Here is a 21,093-nt window from a genome sequence, read left to right as displayed (position 1 = left end):
ACACGACAAGTTTAAACGCAATATGTATATGTGGCCGTATTAGTTATGTTTCTATTACCACAATTTTATTACAATAATTATTTTTTCGTTAGAACTGAAGTAATTTTGTTTGTATTAATTTATAATAATAATATTATAATATCAAATCGCCGTTTCTTATGCGCTTGCGCGTCGCATGTACAGTTAGGTCGGCCGACCACGTCTCCATGATTTAACAGATACATCCGTCTGTACGTCCGGATATTGTGACACGAGCGTTTTAACTACTACGGATTATAACGCACACTTACACACACACACACACACAGACACATTAACATATATATACATTGTTAAACGGCTCGAGCGATTTGAATGATTTTTTTTATAAACGTTGAAATAGCTCTCCATGTCGTTGAAATTCACAAATCGTCCCGTCAGGTGGCGCTGCAGTCGGTACGTAAGTTATTTAAAGTAAAAAGCTTGAAATAGTATTTACTATATGTATTGGTTTTAACAATTTATAAATTTATTTCTGACCGCAATTCTGTTATTCACGCGGATGGAGTCGGGAGCAAAACCTAGTGTATATATTTAGATATGTTGAGTACATAAAAATAATGATACATGCCTTGCATGATTATTAATTCGCATGATATTTTAATTTGTCGAAGCGACGCCTCACCAGCGGCGACAGGTGTAATGCTAATATGCGATTGTTTAGTGCGGGGTCAATGAACCGGTTAAATCACGTGTATAATTGTGTTATAAAAAATATAAATAGCGGTATTCTCAAAAGATATTAAGCTGTGTAGGTAGATAAAAAAAAACAGCATTTTACGAGTCGGACTAAACAAGGAGGGTTCCGTACTATTTTGTATTTTCTATAAAAATCTATTGAAATTATTCTGTGTTTTGATATTCGTGTCTTTTGCCTTTGTGAAATTCCCGTTCTAATTGTGAAAATTGATTAGTTTGTTTATAAAATACAACCTGGTTACTGGTAGACGGCCAAGCTTTGGAAATAAGAATCCATTTTATCCTTCGGGTACGGAACCTTTCAAATATGTGATACAGAGGTAAAAGAAACAAAAGTATAAGTGTAGCCTCCCTTTCAGCATGACTTTAAACTTAACTTAAACAGAAATAAATGTTGATCAATAATGTTTAAGTTCTAACGATTACTTGAAATTCTTTATTCTGAACAGCGCCATCTATGGAAGCAAGCGGTACTAGTGCAAACAGATGTTCACCGAGTAATAGAATATGGTCTCTTAAAAATCATTAAGAATTAATGTCGTGGAAATTTTAGGAAGCCTTTTAAATTCACCAACTGTTGAACTTATCGGCCAAAGTGGTTTTTTTTATCCTCCAGATGAGAACTTATTTATACGTAGATGTTACTACACAACAGGTTTGCCCCATGTCAATACTTATGTTGAACTCGACGGAAAATGCTAAGATATTCACCTACACCTACTGAACCCTTACCTAAATATTTGCATATAATCTAACATATTTTAGATATCCTCCTTATATTATTTTGCTAACAACAAACGTGCCTATATGATCCGGTGACTCTTTGTATATTGGGATTCGTATTCTATATGTGTGAATATCTTATTGCGAAATATTATAATAAAAAGATTTCGTAACTATTGTAAAACTATTATTATATTTTTTCTTTATTTCGCGTTAATTTTTTTGAAAATTCAATGAATGCTAGTAAAATATTTTACGAGTGATTTAAAGAAATTATCTCTACTAATTTACATATATATATATGTGTGTGTGTGTGTGTGTGTGTGTGTGTTCAGTTGAATCTACCTTTAAACCCTGAAATAAGTACGGAAGCTGCGTACGATGCGCATCTGATGAATATTTAACACGGACCCTGTAGAGGTCCAGGCTGTGAAGAGGGAAGGTATAGGTACGCCATATGTGGACCTGGTCTCATATACATAATATATGCGATTTATCTTACAGGATCCGAGGTTATAAAATATAAAACACAATAGTTTGAATTCGGTCTTAGTTTATTTATAAAATTATATTCTGTGTAAATTTTGGTCGGGCGTCGCTCTAGTGATTATATCGTTGTCAAAGTTTCTGTATGTAATATATTTTAATAGGTTGCAACTAAATGAAACTAGTATTATTCGGATTTACTACGCGGGTCTGCCCGTGATCACGGTTGCTGCAAAGTAACCGAAACGTCGGGATTGTGTAATTTTTAAATAATAAAATCCGCGTAGTAAATCCTAATAACACTAGTTTCATTTAAATGAATACTCGCGAAAATCTTAGATCTCATTAGGTTGCAACTAATTAATGATTATTTTTTATAATAATTTATTATATATATGCTTAAACGAATTACGCTGACTTATGAACACACTAAAATTTTGTACTCCTTAAAGTTTTTATTTTTTTTTTCTATATCATAAAAATATTATAAATGTATTAATTTATTTATAATAAACATGACACAGTGACTCTCGCACACGTAATACGTCAATCCCTGAACATCCCTCAATGTGCGTGTCACTGAATGTCAAACACAATGACATGTCCATTACACTATTGAACATGAAATAATCAATCGATCAAGGCCGAGTATAGATCTCTAGGCGACATAATAGTAGGTTTAATTTCACGTCACCCAAGAATATTTTTTCATCATCTAAATATCTCTTAAGTATGATTCGCGTGGACGGGGACAGCCTTAAGCCAATTGGTACATCGTCAGTTCATAGATGTCGCTACTCGCTTGCATATTAAAACCCTGGTCTTTTCTCACACCGAGCGTTGCTTTGAAGTTTGAGCTCCGAGATTGGCTTCTGTCTGTACAAGTGGCTGTCTGTTTTTACACTAGTGTTTGTACCCGAATCCTCTTGTGTATTATATCCCCGTTTAACGATGGTACTGTTAGGTAGATGCAAAAATATACAATGTTTTGAGGTAATAGAACTTACAACCAACGTTAAAAGAAATATGTAGAAAGTTTTTATTCTAGTAATAAAATATATATATATGTGTGTACGATTACGTATTCAGTGATGTATTTTTTCTTATAGAAATCTCGTTCTTTCATTTATTAATTTTTTTTATAATATTGCTCACATAAATTGGACGTATTTTTTTTATTTTATCTGAAATAAAAGCAACGATCTTTTTGTATCTACGTATATATATAATATATATTTGAATAAAGTCGGTACTTGCGATAACGTCTCAAAGGCTGACTGAAACTAATAACTTTGCAGACAATAACCTACTTTAATACTATAATATGCGAAGATTTATGAATGAAAAAAACTATTAACTCTACGTGTTTAGTTTGACGATACAGAGTTAGACTAAGCATATACCAACAAAACTAAATTAAAAGAAATTAGTGTCATAATTAAAAATTCTTTTCACCATGATGATAGTAAAATAAATGAGCTATGTATATTTTAATAACATGTCTCCATTACAAATAACTCGTTCCCTTAAAAGTTTAATCCGAGAGTTACATTGACTGTGACGTGGGGTAAGTCGACCGCGGAACTTTGACGTTAGCTATACAGATGGGTTCATAAAACCCGGGTATTAAATATAGATACATTATATTAAATAAGTTAAACCTTTCGGTTGGCTCGGAGCTATCATTCTGTCTAACTTTATATGTTTTGCCCGCGCTTCGTACCCGTGGAGAGAGTTGCACCCAGGTAGAAATGTATTAAGTGTTTTAAACAATACATATAGTGACCTACGTTGCAGCCTTTTCATTTTACATAACCTAGACACCGACGCCAGCGCCATCTGTTGGCCTGATTTGTGAATCTCAACCATGTGGGGCGTCACCCCAATGCATACAAACAAAATAGCATTCAAATCGGTCCAGCCGTTTGGAGTTTAGTGACATACGTACAGTAGAATTATATTTGTTAATATATATATATATACATATATAAAGATAATAATTCTGTATTGAGCTTACTTTTTGTCTGTTAAAATTTTAATGATGCTGATTTATAGGAATATTTTTGTATCTTATTTTAAATATCATGTTGTTAAGTGGAAAAAGTTTTTTTGTGGTTTATAAAAAATGCTTCTACATATGTTTTTCCTGATAACAATCTATTAATGAATGAATTTTCATGTTTTCTTGATTAGTACTCGGATTCAGTATAATACTAAGCCAATTTCCGTTACGTGTAATGTAAGGCTGTGGTTATTTTCACCGGATTTATATTAAATAAATAAACATCTATATAATTTGATTGTCGTAAAATAATTGTAATGTGATTTTTTTATTTATTTTTTGGTCTCTTTGTAATAAAAACATACCTCATTATATTATATTCTAAGCGTAATATTGACTCAGATAAATAATGATCTAACGGTGTGCCGGTAAAAGTTAACTTATGTTCTATTTATATTAATAATCCCGTTTTATATTTAGTCGGGTTTGTACGTACAAACTATAGTATATATGTATATGTGTTATTATTTTTATCCCCCCTCCGTGTAGGTCGATGACCCAATTCGGAAAGTAGTTTAATTTTGGCAAGCCTTACGGGATTCCATCTCGCGTAATTGGCTTTCGTTTGTGACTTTTTTTAGTATTGGAAAGTTACAAATTAATGTTCGAAAGTGTAGTATACAAATACATTACGTTGTTTTTATTCAACTGTTCGCATATTTGTAAAAATTGTCACGTATTTTTCGTTTGTTTCAGGTAATTATCACGCTCTGAGCAAAAAATATTTAATGTTACAATAAACTGAGACTTTAAGGTAAGTTATAAATTTTCATGTTAAAATTATGCTGAAGTTGAAAATTAGCGGCAAATACGATTTCGGTATCTTAGTACGAGTTAGCATTATAACACTAAACACGCGGCGTATCCAGTTTGGCGCGAATAAAACTTTTATTTAATGAGAAACTTGAAACGCTTGGTAAGCAGTGAGACTGTGAACGTGTGGTTATCATAAACTTCGAAGGTTAACATAGCAGTTATCCTAAATACACCGTATAACGAACCCGTACTAAGGTAATAAGTGCGATTTAAATAAAACTAATTGAATTTATATATTCAGTTAATATTACCAGTTATTATCATCTGACGATATTACTGTTGGGTGGTGACATAATATTTTCACGGGAAAATATCTTTTTAAGGGAAAAACTATATAATATAAGTGTATAGAAATAAAAAATCATTAGTGATTCATAGCTTATGAATCGGATTCATAAATTATTATTGAATGATTCATTTTTTTATTTATTATATATTTGCAGTATATAATAGGCTTATATAAATTTTATGTACATAACGTCATAGTAAATTAGTATGTTGGTTTGTTTGAACCGCGTAATAGTAACAGGATTGTGTCAAATGTATGTTTTATTTATAAGATTAATAAATAAGTTGATAACAAAGATCAATGACCGATAAGCAATGATTATAATGCAACTAACCTAACACTTTATTTTGGTAATTCTGTATGAAAATAGTTTAATTGGTACATAAAAATTTTGTACGAATTTTATTGGTTTAATTTAATTTTATATATATTATTATTATTATTATCTTTTAATATTCGATAACCGAATTTATAAAGTAAGACGTAAATAATAAAAACATGGTTTTTACTGTAAAAATGTCCGTCCTCAATATTTGACATAAATTCGGTTATTTTTTGTTTTAATCTTCTTTACGTTATCGCGTGAGATGTTAACTTTATGTCAGCCTGTTTGTTACACTTTCACTCGAAAACTACCGGATTTATTTGTATGTCTCCGCATCAAGATAAAATGTTTGTTTTTACATGCGTAAATATATAACTTTGTTTTTTATAATAACATATATAAATCATATAAACATATACTATATACATATATATAAATTTTAATTTATTTAAAAATATGTATTATACTGATTTATACAGTATAAAGCTCTATGCAGTTAAAACTCAAAGCGCAATCTCGGTTGGAACTCTGTACGAACGCTTGATTAATGTGGACTTTGAAACTTACAACTGAATCTGATTGACTCCTAAAATTATTACTATCGATAATAAAAATGAATATAAAGGAAACTGGCAATATAACCTCGAGATTTCAGTTAAATTATATATATATTTAATGCCAACATAAGCAATATTTCTCTTCGATTTACATTAAATAAGGTGATATGATCTATTTCCTTTCATTGCCACTACGTGTTATGATCTCCGACAGAACTGTAAACAAAAATTTACAATCGTATAAACAAATGTATATCTGTCCCTTCCCCCCTCCCCCCCTCCTGCCACACTTCCGTTGTTTACAATTTCCCGCTCGAGACAAGTGACAGTGACATACGTCAGTTGTTAGCGAAAGCCGCGCCCGCGCAGACGTGCCCGTTTTTTCTTCTATTTGTTTTCGTTATCAAACGTCGCGTATTGTTATGAATTTTTGTAGTGTTTCTGTGTGAGTGTTCTTGTAACGTGTGTCTTATGGTAGTGTCAGTGGGTTTTGTAAATTTCGTGTTATGTGTATAAATTGCTGCATGGTCGAGGAAAGTGAACTTTCATAATAACAGTCGTTACGCGTAGTTTGAAGGACTTTTAATGTTTTGAATAGTTTATACGTGTTTGGAATAAAAAAGTTACAGTAAATGTTTATTCATATAAATTATATATATATATATATATATATATCACGTTATCAGCTGAATGTAATTTAATATGTATGCATGAGGATGAACATATTTAAATTATTTTTTTCCTTCCTCCGATAAGTCCATGACACAGTTAGGTGATAACTCTTGACTGTAAACCAATATTTTTTTTTTGTTAATCATATGATTCTTAAAAAATTTCAAAGTTGAATAACAAATCATTAAAAAAATATATTATTGTCTTAAAACTATTTTAAATTATATATAGACAATTTTATCCTTATTTATTTAAAATAATAATAATATATATATATACACACGTATACACGTTAAGTTTACTTACGTTTAACTGTAATCCCTTACGTACAGATGTTTCTGACTTATGCCTTCTACATATATACATACAGTAATATTATCACTAGGTGTGTCGGCCTGTAACGGTAGTGCAGATTCAGCTGTCTAGGGAGTTATTACTAAAGACATTGAAATTAATAATTAAACAACTTAGAAATTTTAGTTATGTACAATAGATGAAAAAAAATATATATCGATTCTATTGTGTTCTACATTAATTATTTTTTATGTATATTAATAAAAATATAAATATCTGACGGAATTAGTCCGAGTAACTAAGATTTTCCACAGAGAGCAGACAAACCTTTATTTTTTTATCTTGTAAGACAAATATTTACAATGTAGGATTTTATAATAACTAACGTAATAGCGATATAAAATACATCCTATGTCGCATCCTGATGTCTAAACTACATTACGGTAAAGTTAAATTAAAACCCCTTTATTAGTTTTTGTGTGAAGGAGCTACAAACATCTATAAATGCTCACAAACTTAGCAGGATACACATAACAAGAATTAATTAAATTATTGATAATTAATTTATAATACACAAAATTGTGGAAGACTGGTTTATATATATATATATATATGTACTATGTTTATTGGAGCACTAAATTTATATGAAGTTTTATGACATAGTATTAACAAACAAACAGACGTACATAGTTTTGTATTAATTTAAAAATAGTAATGTATTTCAACCGGTTGCTATATGAAAAGAGCAAAAGGATTCGAGTATCATATTGACCCAATAACTCTTTATTGGTCCATCAATGTAAGAAATATTGATGTTGATACTAGTACATATATATATATTTGGTCTTCGTAATAATGAAATTATATACATGTATATATTTTTAGCAACACTACAAGGCGTTTTCCGCGGTCTATGTCAAACCGCAGTGGAATTATTATTGTGTCTGTTTAATTTTTATCACTTATAATTTTCTCTTTACACACACACACACACACACACACATACAGATATATATCATCTTTAAACAAACTCATATAATTTTATTTTCATCCTAATTCAACAATTATCGGCTGTAGTTGTGAAGGTAACCTACCATCTTTAACATGCCCTGAATAGATAGTTCTGTCGCCCATTAGGATACTAATTAGACGGATCGCAAACAACGTCCCGTCCGATGCGCAGGTCAATAAACTAAATTCGTTTAATACCATCCGTGGGACAGACAGACAATGGTACCACAATTAGTTCTTCCCACGACCGCTTGTATTGGCTTACTTTTGGTTACAGTTAACTCAAGAGTCGGAATCAAACGGAAACACTACAATAGTTATGGTTAAAAACTTGTAATACCTCGTTCTGTCAGCCGTCCACGTACTATTGCCTTTGAAAATATTTGATACTAGCTCTCGAGAGTGATATATAGTGGTTAAAAATATCCTAATTTATGTTATTCAGTCATACAAGTCATTTTGGATGAAGTCCAAAGAAAGGAAAAGTATCTTTAATCTTATTAGTAAGTGATGAAATTTATTTATGTCGTATTTTTAATTGTAAATGTCAAACTTCAAAAAACTGGCACTATAACTCGTTGCCTTCCAATGACGAATATCGCAGGACGACCTTGAAGAATGTTTCACCAATTTTAATGGATATCATTTTATCAACTAGAGAGAATATTAATTAAATAAAAATGTTATCATCATCGTCCCTGGTCCGATTTACGGTCAGTATATAAAACCGTTTATGAAGTTTTGTCTCTGTATTCAAACCGTTTAGATATTTCGTACTTGTGGGTAGGTTGAAATAAAAAATAAATGTAAAATTGTCACTCCACCATCTTGTTAATCATTTACAAGGTTTACTTGTCAAGAAATTATTTATCTTTTATAGACAAAACCTTTATAGACACGAAATTAAAAAAAAAGGTTTGGTTTTATTGATGTTTCTATTAATTTTTTGTCCCAAACCTTTAAAATATACACAAAATTTTCGCAAACGACCAAAATTATATGTGGGCATAATAGGAATTAGACAAGGACATAATGAAATAGCAGTAAAATTCTATTTCATCATTTTCGTATCTTCATATTGGGTAGGTGACTAATGCCAGATTTGCTTATAAAAACTTCTTGGCGCCAACCGTATTTGGCGACCGCCATTTTTGATTTTGTCAGCTGGTGATATATGGACGCAATGTCTTTATTTTTGTTTAATAAAAATCATATTTAATTTTGTTCTAAAACCAAAGAAGTATGCAAATTTTTATGACTTTTCCAAATACGTGTTCATAATTTAATTCCCGTGGAGGTTTTAACTGTTCTTGTTTACAAAATTTGTCGTATCCAATGTGAAGAATAACGAAAATTCCAAACGACTGGATAGAGGGATCTGTCAAAGTAATAACCATCATCCCATCCCATGGTACATAAATAACTTTCTACAAAATAAATAAAAGTTAGGAATTCAAACAAAAAACGTCCATTAGCTGGGAGCGTGATGTCCGCTGGTGGTGTGGCTAATCGATGTGATTGCACGAGCTCGGATAGAACGAATGGGAAATACTCGCGAGCGTCGCCACAACGTACAATGGGGGAGAGTTATGGCGTCCCTGATGACGATCCCCGCTTTGATAGTGTAGATTATGTCGAGGTCTTTGGACTTGTTACGATCTCATCAGATACGTTTCCTATATTGGAAAAAGTTTTTGGTAAGAAGTTGTAGTAGATTTACCACAGCACCAGCGTAAGTCAGAATCATGCAGAGAAAAGTTTAATTATCTTAAGTACTTTTATATTAATAGCAGTCACCAAGAAAATGCTACGACACGATAGCTTAATACGCAAAGCGACTGGAATGCTACGTTCTGGTAGTCACAGGTTCAAATTCGGCTTATTCTTTACTTTTATTCTATAATCCATACATTTTCATCAGAACTTCTTTAGAATTAAATCAATTTCAGAATCTCTTGACTATCTAGACTGGATGATTATACAGAAGTTAGTGGCAACTTGCTAGTCTAAAGTTTTACGACCCGACTTTCGAGTACATCTTAAGTCTGATTTAATTTAACCCCCACCCCAAAACGCTCGCTTACAGACGTAATTGTAAGGACAAAGCCATGTCATGAGAAAACCCTTTACACGGATGCGTTTGAAACAAATTATATTATATATTAATATATGTCACTTGGTTGTTCCTACTTGAGGTTGTATTAAAACAAAGACACGCAAAACAAAGCTATACAGTTATGGTTATGTTGGTAATTATAACCTCATTAGATGTATATTGGCCAACACCATAAAAATATATGGATGACAGTTTATGTGTATAGAATTGTTTGTCTGTTTGTCATACTTGATTCAGACTGCACGCTTATATTACATATATGTGACGGTACTTCGTCTGTTTGGACTGCTGTAGCTGAAATCGATTTTGATAAGAATTTGATAAATATTGATAGACATTAAGAGAAGCTTACATACGATTTTTACTTCGACGAAGGAAATTAACTCGCGATTCAGGTAGAGCCGCGGGGCATTGCTAGTTACGTATAAATAAATAAGGAGTCGCCAGCTCGACACAAATTCTCGCAAGAGTAAATCTTGCTCCAGTATTTTTCTTCAATTATACAAAGACATTTCCGCATCACTGCACTAGATGCGGTTAAGGCTTTTTCCCTCGCAAAATACTCTCCAGCCCGTCCTTATGTCCATGGCATACAGACTATATTCTCTCAATCATCGTATCTGAGTTACCGGGTTAACACAGTTCCTCGTCTGTTACACCCGCCTCTATTCAGGCTGCATAAGGTTCATTTCAGACGATATTTCGGTCGGAATAAATTTGTCGGTTTAGGCCATTGTTAAATCTGCCGAGGAGGCTTCTCCTAGTTTAGTGAATTGCACTGAATCGGATTTTTCATTTTCAAAATAACTCCTCGCTGAATGCCTGTATAATGCTCTGTTAAGGAATTGTGACGTTTGAGCTTCTTGAGAACAAGCCATTGTGACCCAGCTCCTCATTATTTCGGGAGTACTATAGAAAATGTGATTTTTTTTTGGACAATGAAATCTTATCAATTAAGTTTAATTAGAAACACTATATGTATTTTGATAATGTATTTCATTTTGGAGTAACTTTTATATGCTTATACACAAATGATAATTTTATTAAGTCATCTTAAAAACTACAATAGCTTGGTTACTGAGCTTAGTTGAATGTATGTCATAATATTATTTGTATAAACAATAGTCCATCTATCTGTTAGAGATCAATATTTTTGCTGTGCCAACATGGCGTCGATTGTGACGTCACACCATTGTTCTTGCTGACAGCATGGGAGGTCTTCCTATACACGGTGCACATGCTGTATGCATTTTATGGCTGAATACTGAGCAAGTTTGCATATGCGGGTCAATCTTTTTGCGTTAAATGACCCAGTTTTTAAAACTTCTTTAACATGTAGGCCGATGATTTTAGTTGAACTAAATCTGTAATCGAATTATTTTTGTTAGTTAATTCGATCTTATATATAATAGTCACAAAATTTCGTTAGCACCCTGATGCATCTCATGTTCACCGAGCCTATTTATATAAACAAAAAAATCCTTGTATGTTTTTTTTTTATAAAAATCAAAATATTTCGCTTTACAGCAGGTGAGAGAAAACTAAATATTATTAGTATATTAAATATATTTAACAAGAAGTCCAAGAAGATACGATCGTGGGAAGATCATTTCACGGCTCAGCAGCATCCGACGGAGTGTTACCGAGCTCGTATCTCACAGCACGCGATGTTATGTATTATGATGTAACACACGGCCGGACATGTTTACATTTCATACACGCTAATGTTACCGAATCTGTTTATAGACGACTGATAATATTTCTGTATTAACGTACATATATCTGAAATAAAATTTATTAAATATATTTAGATTTGTATACATCAGCTGACAGAATGTATCCCATGATTTTGTATATATGTAAATTTAACTTACAACTATTACGAACACAAAGTAAAACTTAAATTTCTTTAGATGATCGAGATCAATGAAAAAGTGTTGTGGACGGGAAGTTACCAATTTTATGGTGGAGAACTATTTGCTTGTAAATAATATGTTTTTTGAAGGATATGAAAGGATATATACCACTTATATATTGATATGAGAGTTCATACATATATGACATTTAAAAATAGTGTACAGGAAACTTGAAAATTTACTACAAGCATACTGAGCATTACACCATGACAAACCCTAGATCGTTACAGTATTATAGTTACTAAATAATAACTTTTGTGACTATGATAACATGACATATAAAGTTCCGAGGATTTGCTGGATTTAATTTTTATTTTTTATTTTTTAATAATAAACGTTATAATGTGGCCCATTATACGTATTATAGATGTGAAAGTTTGAGAGGTCGTATGTATGTTTGTTGCTCTTTCACGCAAAAACTACTAAAGCGTATTTGATGAAACCTCACAGTAGTGTAGCTTGAACATCGGGCTGAGACATAGACTACAATTAACCCCGGTATTATGTAGTTACCGCAGGATTAGGCACAAAGGTTGTAGAGGGAAACGTGACAGATTTGAGGTGTCTCTTACGGTTTATTACCTTAACCGTTTTTACACACTATATATGTCTAGTTGAATTTAGTTTCCATGTTAGGGCGGACGAAGTCGCAGGCAAAAACCTGCATTAATAAACATTTGTACTTCAACTGTACAATGTTATAAAACATTACTTAGTTGTCGTTACAAATTACATAAGGAAACGCGGTTTATGTGATTAAAATCACATCTACATGTGGTCCTTTAAACTTATCTATCTTTTAATAAAAGTTACATTACAATCTGCACATCTGTTACAGGTAGCTTACGTTGGATAAACTGAAAATAAGACATAGTTTATATTAATTTGACATTTACACCTATAAATGAAACTAGTATTATTCGGATTTACTACGCGGATTTTATTATTTAAAAACTACATAATCCCGACGTTTCGGTTACTTTGCAACCGTGATCACGGGCAGACGAGGTGTAACCGAAACGTCGGGATTATGTAGTTTTTAAATAGTAAAATCCGCGTAGTAAATCCGAATAATACTAGTTTCATTTAAATGAATACTCGCGAAAATCTTAGATCTCATTATTTACACCTATATTTTTTTATTTAATGTAAATTTATATTATGTTTCGCTGTTACTTAATTTTATAAATATAATATCTGTTTGAGATCTAATAAAATATAGAATTCTTTTACTAGTCTGTGGGTCGGTCGCCATGTTTATTTTTTTTTATCACCCGCGCGGGAATCCGGACCGGAAATGTCACAAGCACAGATAGCAACAAATTACAAACCAGCAACAGATTATATAAACGACGTTAGTAAGGAGGCTGGTTATCCGTTATACTAATTGAAAACATAATTAACTTGTTTATTTATCTCTAAAGATTAGTTTTGGTAAACAATAACTTTAAAAAATTACCAGACGGTTTAACTGAAATTTGGTATTTATATATGTTTTATATCCTTATGTAAGTTGCTTAATAAATTATTATTTAAGCATTTTCTAAATGTTAGACTTTAATGCGTAATGGCGAATATAATACGTTAGTATATAGTTGTAATTATATATATGTATATATAAATTACTTATTTGTCATTACGGAGAAACACTCGAGAAGTATTTTTTCTATTCCATATTTGCGATACGTTTTATTTATGACACATACTTGACAAACCGTAGCATTTTTGTAAATAGTATTTTTTTTAAATCATGACTTTATTTTCTGGAATGCTATGTCATTATATCGAGAATTATATGTTTACCAGAACTCTGGTAAGCTATTAGTCATATTGTTTTATAGGAAGTGTTATATGTGTCAATATGTTTGATAAGCTCAGGAAGGATTTACAATGTACGTGACGACTCCGACACGACATCATCACGGTAAAGGCATTCGTCATTACTATATAGCCTTCAGATATCTGACAAATGTGAAGTATTTGCGACAAAAATTTGGATTAGTAAGGGCAGCTGGTTCATAAAGGTCCGATGTACTGTATGTTTGTTACTAGTTAACTCAAAAACTATTGTATGGATTTCAAAGAAACCTTGCAATGATTTAGATCATACAACAGAATGACATATAGGATATAATTTATACATGTACAAAGTATAGTTTGCATGAACACATCATGAGAGATGTATCCAGTATGAAGTCATAACACAGACGATAGATGTCGCTGACAGTTATATGTATATTTTGCGAGCAAAAACTATTCATCTCTATCGATTTAAGGCTCCATTCAGATGTGATGAAATACGGCCAAAACAACTAAAACAAAACAATCAAATATGATTTCATTTCAATAGCTTTGTTTGTTGGGACTTAATTAAAACTGACAAATCCATACCAATTAGGGACAAACTATCATGACGCAGCGATGTCTGCGAGCGAGATACTCTATCAGAGTGCTTTGCGCCAATTCTGGATTTGGGTCAGGAATCGAATTTGTGTACCATTTTTATGTTCATCTTTGTACCCTTAGGTAGAGGACACAAGGGTACAAAGATTTAAAAGCAGTTGCTATATTTGTTTGTAAATACTATTTCTCCCAGCTTTTAATCTCCGACGTTTTCATTCCAGACCTTCGCCTTTTATATTTTTTTCAAATTTCATTTATCACAATAAAAAAAATTCATTAAATTCGGTCAAGCATTTCAGTTGTGAATTACAATAGTAATATGCGAGTGGAATTTATTTATCTGGTTAGTAATAAAATATCATTATACATCTTTTTCGACAGCGGTTAAACCTTCACTTAACTTTCATATAGTGAACCTTAACTGTGGTGGTACCAACCGGAGTTATTTAAATATCTTAACTGTAGTAATAATCTCGATTTTATTGAATACTAGTTTGTATTGACGGCTCCACTCGCCTGTTTTAACTAAACCGTTAGGCATTTGTGTTATTCTTTATCCTATTATAAAATTGCCATATATATATATATATATATATATATATCTAAGTCTATAAACAAATGATGTACATGAGTCTCATGGCACACGAGTGGTTTCTATTTAATTTTTTTCTTATTTTTTAACAGCATCTCTGAAATTAAAATGTTATTAACTATAAAAAAAAATATTGCTTTATGAAAGATGTATTTAAAATTTTAAAGATATTTTTTTATGATATGTATTCAGAGCTAAAAATATAAGCGGATTTGTTCAGGATATTAAACGGATAAACGGAAAAGCGTTAATTTTTTTTATTTATAACAATTGCTTTATTACTTGGATATTTTGTTTAATATGCAAGACGAAACTAGTTTCTTTCTATGGCATTGCTCTCAATTTTATATATAGATAAAAGTAACGAATTTACTTGTAAAAAAAAAACAAATAATATATATTTTTGTAAGGTCTGTTTTCTTAATCGATTTATTCGCGAGACAATATTATTATTAGTTTTAAAGCGCATCTGTATTGAATAAAGTTTTTATGGCGTGACATTTAATGTAGCATGAGACTTTCTATTCTGACCTATATGTTAATGTAATAAATATTCCGATATTGAACTTTAATGCGTTTCCTTAAAGTATAATTTGCTTTGAGTGATATTAAAATTACGTACGAATTTTTTTGGTTTTAAGTAATTCGTCAGTATATTTTTATGTATCGGAATATTATTTTATGCTTTCTCTATAATTGTACCAATAGTGTTGAATTGACCGTGGGGTATGTCTGTATGTATGGGGTTTATTTCTATATCGTGCATGCTACATGGCGTCGGATGTCAGCTGATAACGGTATTCAGGTTAGTGATAAGAATGTCATACTTGTCAGTTTAGGAGCGACCGTCGTCCGGAGTGTTTGTGCCCATGTTATGTTAAAAAAACAGTGAGTGTTTAAAAAATGCGTCGCGTTAAGATGAATATCAACCCGGACCTTGGGGATTTGGAGGAGATGCTGGCTCACGTGCAGACTCAGATCGAGAGGGAAATAGACCTGGAGATAGAGGCGAAGATGCCTTCGGTTGTTAATGTTCAGGAGTCGCCGAAGATGAGGCGGTCGTCATCAGTCAACAAGGGCGACGGTCTAGAATACCGCAGAGCTCCAAGACCTCATCTCGGTCGTATGAACAGCGATATAACCGCTTCCGAACACGAGTACGGACAGACGAACACACAAAACGGTTTGAGAGGTTCTCAGACCAGCTTGAAGTCCAACGACGACACGATATCCCAGGTATCATTTCAATCCTTCAGATCGGAACCGATCCAACGGCATTCGGTGATGAGCCTCCCCGATAAGAGGGAGTCGAACACATTGAACGGGAGAGGAAAGACGGCCACCTTACCCCGGGGATACGGCTCGAATAGGGATAAAAATTGGGAGGAATACTGGGCACAGTGAGTATTAGAAATTTTGCTTCCATTATCAATCTCTTGACGTTATCTTATTATATTATCTTATTATCTAGTTAAGAGAGATTGAATCCAATAATACTAAAATTTTCAAGGAAGACATGTAGTTCAAGAAAAAATATTATATAACAATACCAGTGTAGGAAACCTTTGTTTTGATGCTGAATGGTTCAAACAAAAGCTCCAGGTAGTGCATTTAATAAATTTCCAGTTATTTTTCTATGATCCATTTGTTTAAGACATCAGCTTTGTTATTCCCTTTGTTATAGTTAAAAATAGATTAACAGTTCCTCATAATAAGTTCGTTTCAAACCTGCTTTAACTGTCTTTTTCAAGGAACCTACATACTATTATCGTAAAATTAAAGTTCTCCTTTTAAGAATCTGCATACAAAAATTATTTGTCGCGTTTTTTTAAAGTCTAATTTCATAAAGACTACAAATAAATAAGCATCATAACAGGCCTAAATCCCAAAGTATAAGTATTCAAATAACATGTGTTAATTTTGTTTTAATGTTTGAAAAAGTGACATTTATGTCATTTATGCAAGTTTTTTTTTAGTAGCTAAGCAAAAATACTTTAAATAAAAATGTGTCTTATTTAATGTGTATATTTTATTAAATCAACATATTAGGCCTGCGTGTATATTTTCTAACATGTCTTAACTCCAATCCCTCAAATCATTACAAAATCTTCGTCCGATACATTATCCAAGTATGGTGTCTTGCGATATCTCATCCCATGTCGTTTTTTTAAGCAATCCATTGTTTGTGGTCCATGTGGTAAACATTTGCGCCCACGCGACTCCCACGACAGTTTCGATCGTTTTGTAACAAATATTCGCATGTTTTCTTCCAAACGCCCATATTTATTAATCTGTCGTATAACTTTTGATTGGACTCCACATGTAATCAATATCACTTAACCCTAACCAGGAATGACCGACCTTCGTTTCCAATAAACCCCGTCCGCTGCAGAAGTCTGCGGTTGCATAACTTTGCTGTGCTGTTGCTAGCTTGGTTAAAAAAAAAAACTCATGACATGACAATGACATATGTAAATTTTTAACGGTTATGAAAGATGCAAAGCTTAGGACGTTGTAGTAAAAAAAATATAGTTAATTTAAATTTTCTATGCAAGTTGTATCGATTTAGATTTTTTGAATACGGCAATGCTAGGAGATAATTTCGCTAATAGAATGGTTCAATTTAAAAACAAGTTGATTTCCGCCAACGGGAATGCAACCTATTTTGTAACGTCAAACAGATTTCCACCAATAGGATTGTACTATTTTCGGTATGTCAAATGTGAAGTTACCGTAAACATCAATCAAATACAAATGGCGGACGTGTGTACAGTGATTCTAATTAGACATTTTGTACCGACGACCACGCACTTCCTCATTGCCTTAACTCTTAGCAGTTGAATTATTTAATTAAAATCATGAGTAGGGCCAAGTTCATAGCAAACGTTCATTACTTTGTGTATGAAAATATGAACTTACTATATAAATATACGTAAAAAAAAAATTAACGTGCCTCCATTTTGTTTTTTTTCCCGCCAAAACATCCTCCATATTGATTGACATTTTTATTTAATTGCAGTATATGGAAGTAATTGCAATTTGTCTAGCTAAATCATTTAAATAATTTTCCGTTTTGGAATGATTAAAGGCTTGTTTCATACATATGTACATATATATATGAGGCCTCTTAAGGAACTCACCTGTCTTGGCTTCGCTGCATTTGGTTTTAATATATCTCTATATACTTAATTCTAAATATCCATATATATATATTATTAGCGTTAACGTAAAGTGATAAATCGTCAGCCTAATGTATCCGAAACAGTCGACTCACGTACTTAGTAACACATTATAGATATATTAAATAAAGAAGTTTTCAAATTTATTATCCCCTGTGATGAGATTCTTAGCAGCATCCGACCAGATGCGGCCATCTTGTTTAGATATATTATTCTTAACAAGTTTTTCTTATAGTTGTATCTGAGTAGGGAGATGCTGCACTTTTAATAAGAGTATATATTTTTTTCAAATTCATCTCTAACAAATTATTTATTTGTGTTTTTTTACTATAATCATCAAAGAAACCGATAAAGTCGCAGGAGATTATATGTCTAACGATGTAATTAATTGTTTAGAATAGAATGTATAGCTGTAATCACTAACAAATAAAACATCACCTAAATTGTTATCTACGTGTCTATATTTGTTTCCGAGTGTTATTGTTATGAAGCGAAAAGATTTAATATGGAACGAACATATACACAATATATTTTATATGAGAAATATATATTTATATTACTAGAACTTTCAATTGTCTAATTTTTCCTACGCATAATAATATATGTTTTTTGTCAACCAGTGAGCAGTCCATTAGCAGCGCACGCGCATCAGTGATGGTGTACGATGACGCCATGAAGCGTTGGATACCGTCAGGGTCCAGCTCTGGGCTGTCCAAGGTCCACATCTATCATCACACGCAGCATAACACCTTCAGGGTTGTGGGAAGGAAACTAAACGATCATGAGGTTGGTATACGCGTCAAGTAACGAGATAAATTAAAAACTCACCTACTCAATATAAACAATTCATTATAGAATTAGAGAAATTAAAGAAAACAAATTACTTTCTTTTAGCCAGTCAGTTAAAATATAATTGGGTTTTAGATAAGCAGAAACTATTCGACTTTTTTTAAATTTTATCTTTAAATAACTATTCAGTTTTATGAGTTAAAAAAACTGACGTTACTATTTGTTCAAGTTATGCAGACATCCCCAAAAACCTTCTTCCAAATTATTCGCAAGTTAAAGTAATAGTTCTCCAAATTTATTAGATTTCACATCTCATGATATACAAATATAAGTCGTAAATCAAATAGGTCATCAGGGTATAAAATCCAAAATTATCCAAAATGTAGCTGGCATGTAACCGTTGACCTGGATGGTCATCATGATTCCAGGTGGTAATAAACTGTGGCATCGTCCGTGGCCTGAAGTACAACCAGGCCACAGCTACGTTCCATCAATGGCGTGATGCGAGACACGTCTACGGATTGAATTTCTCGTGCAGAGAGGACGCAGACAGCTTCGCTAGAGCCATGATGCACACTCTCGAGGTAAAGTCTGATGACGATAATTCTTAGACTCATAAAGTTCTCTCTTAAATAAAGTGTTTATTTCGCTTATATGGTAGAAATTTTAAGAGGTGGTAGAGCCTAACTGTGGTCAGTAACTACAGCTCGATAATGGGCTGGCTCGACCGGGGAAGTACCACTCTCACACGGAAGATGAGCTTGAAGTAGTCTTTAATGGCTGCGTTTTGTCCGATAAGTGAGGGAGCCGGTTGCCCTTTCCTTGGTCCCAGCCTTTCCTGCCATTTCCTTATTCCCACCTCCCCTCTTCCTCAATAACCAAGGTTAGCAACATATATATGTTGCAGATGTCCATGGGTTAAGGTAACTATTCGGAGGCCACCTTGCTCATAAAAAAAAGAATCATAGCATAGGACCATTGTTAGTTCTATACCCTTTTAATACCATAGTAAACAAATTTTAGCCCCAATAATCAATTCATTAAAATGGACTTGATTTTATTGTCCAGATCCTGGCGAACAAAGTGACAAACAACACGGCGCCACCAGCCCAGGTTCCAAATCCACCCGTTCCTTACAACGGACATAATACGCACTACGACGAGGATATGGGATACAGGTCAGTTCGGTGATCATGATGAGGTAACCTCAGTATAGTTTCCTGTAGCGATAATTCCTTGTCGTCTCTTATATATTTATATTTGAATCATAATATATAATGTTTTTAGATAGTACTTTATATACATAGTACTTCGAAGTCGTCCTTGGACATAAATTATCTGAATAATAACAGATTTTTAATGATCTCGTCTGTCAGCCACGAGGACACAAGAAAAGAGGTCCAACGAATTTTCAAACTGATACATTACTATGTTAGTGGTATGTTCCAGCATTTTTCTAAACTAGTTTCACCATAAATTCCAGAACGATGACGAGGGAGGATGCAGCGATCTTACAACAGCCGCAGTACCACGCGCCACAACACCAACCCCATCACCAGCCACCGCAGCATCAGCCACAACAGCTGCCACAACAGTTGCCACACCAGCCACAACAGCTGCCGAGCCAGTACCACGCACCTCATCACCACCAAGTGGGTTCCTACTACTGAATATATTTTTCATAATGAAAACGATGTTGGATCACCAAATATAAAGATCAAAGGCTCATTAACCACTAAGCTATAATTAAACTGAGCCATCGCGCCCTTATTCGGTTAAAAAAAAATATTCTGAATATATTTCATACTAATAATGAATCCAATTCCATCAGCCGGCTGCTCCACCCGCCCCCGCCCCGCCGCCGCACGCCGTGCACACGTTACCGCACGCGCCCCCGCACGGACACCACCGCACTAACAGGTACTTACCACCTACCACCGATACACCCACACGAATCAAGGGTTGTCAACAACAATCTACCTCCTACCAGATAACACCAGAAAACTGACGCTAGTCAACCATTGAACCGTATCAATTTGATAATAGTTTTATATATATAGATATTTTGCATTTTATATATATACAATGAAAACTTCATATATTCTTAATATATTTGAACCTACGT

At 33.0% G+C, this 21,093-nt stretch overlaps 1 protein-coding gene across 5 annotated transcripts in view; it reads left to right on the top strand.

Moving 5' to 3' along the window:
* Nucleotides 1–21,093, top strand: part of LOC116775586 (protein enabled) — a 37,164-nt gene that overhangs the window by 9,910 nt on the left and 6,161 nt on the right. The window contains exons 1-7 of one of the 5 annotated variants that reach the window (XM_061525067.1): nt 6,338–6,618; nt 15,840–16,400; nt 18,800–18,965; nt 19,397–19,552; nt 20,037–20,146; nt 20,452–20,620; nt 20,800–20,888. In XM_061525067.1, coding sequence (XP_061381051.1) covers nt 15,904–16,400; nt 18,800–18,965; nt 19,397–19,552; nt 20,037–20,146; nt 20,452–20,620; nt 20,800–20,888 — 1,187 coding nt within the window. In that variant the 5' untranslated portion in view covers nt 6,338–6,618; nt 15,840–15,903. Of the gene's footprint in view, nt 1–6,337; nt 6,625–15,834; nt 16,401–18,799; nt 18,966–19,396; nt 19,553–20,036; nt 20,147–20,451; nt 20,621–20,799; nt 20,889–21,093 lie in introns of those variants that run through there. The other 4 variants (XM_061525065.1, XM_061525066.1, XM_061525068.1 and 1 more) reach the window with 4 other exon arrangements.

Source organism: Danaus plexippus, chromosome 27 (genome assembly GCF_018135715.1).
Source record: "Danaus plexippus chromosome 27, MEX_DaPlex, whole genome shotgun sequence".
NCBI lineage: Eukaryota > Metazoa > Arthropoda > Insecta > Lepidoptera > Nymphalidae > Danaus > Danaus plexippus.
Note: the sequence above shows the minus strand (reverse complement) of the source record. Positions and strands in the feature narration are given on the sequence as shown.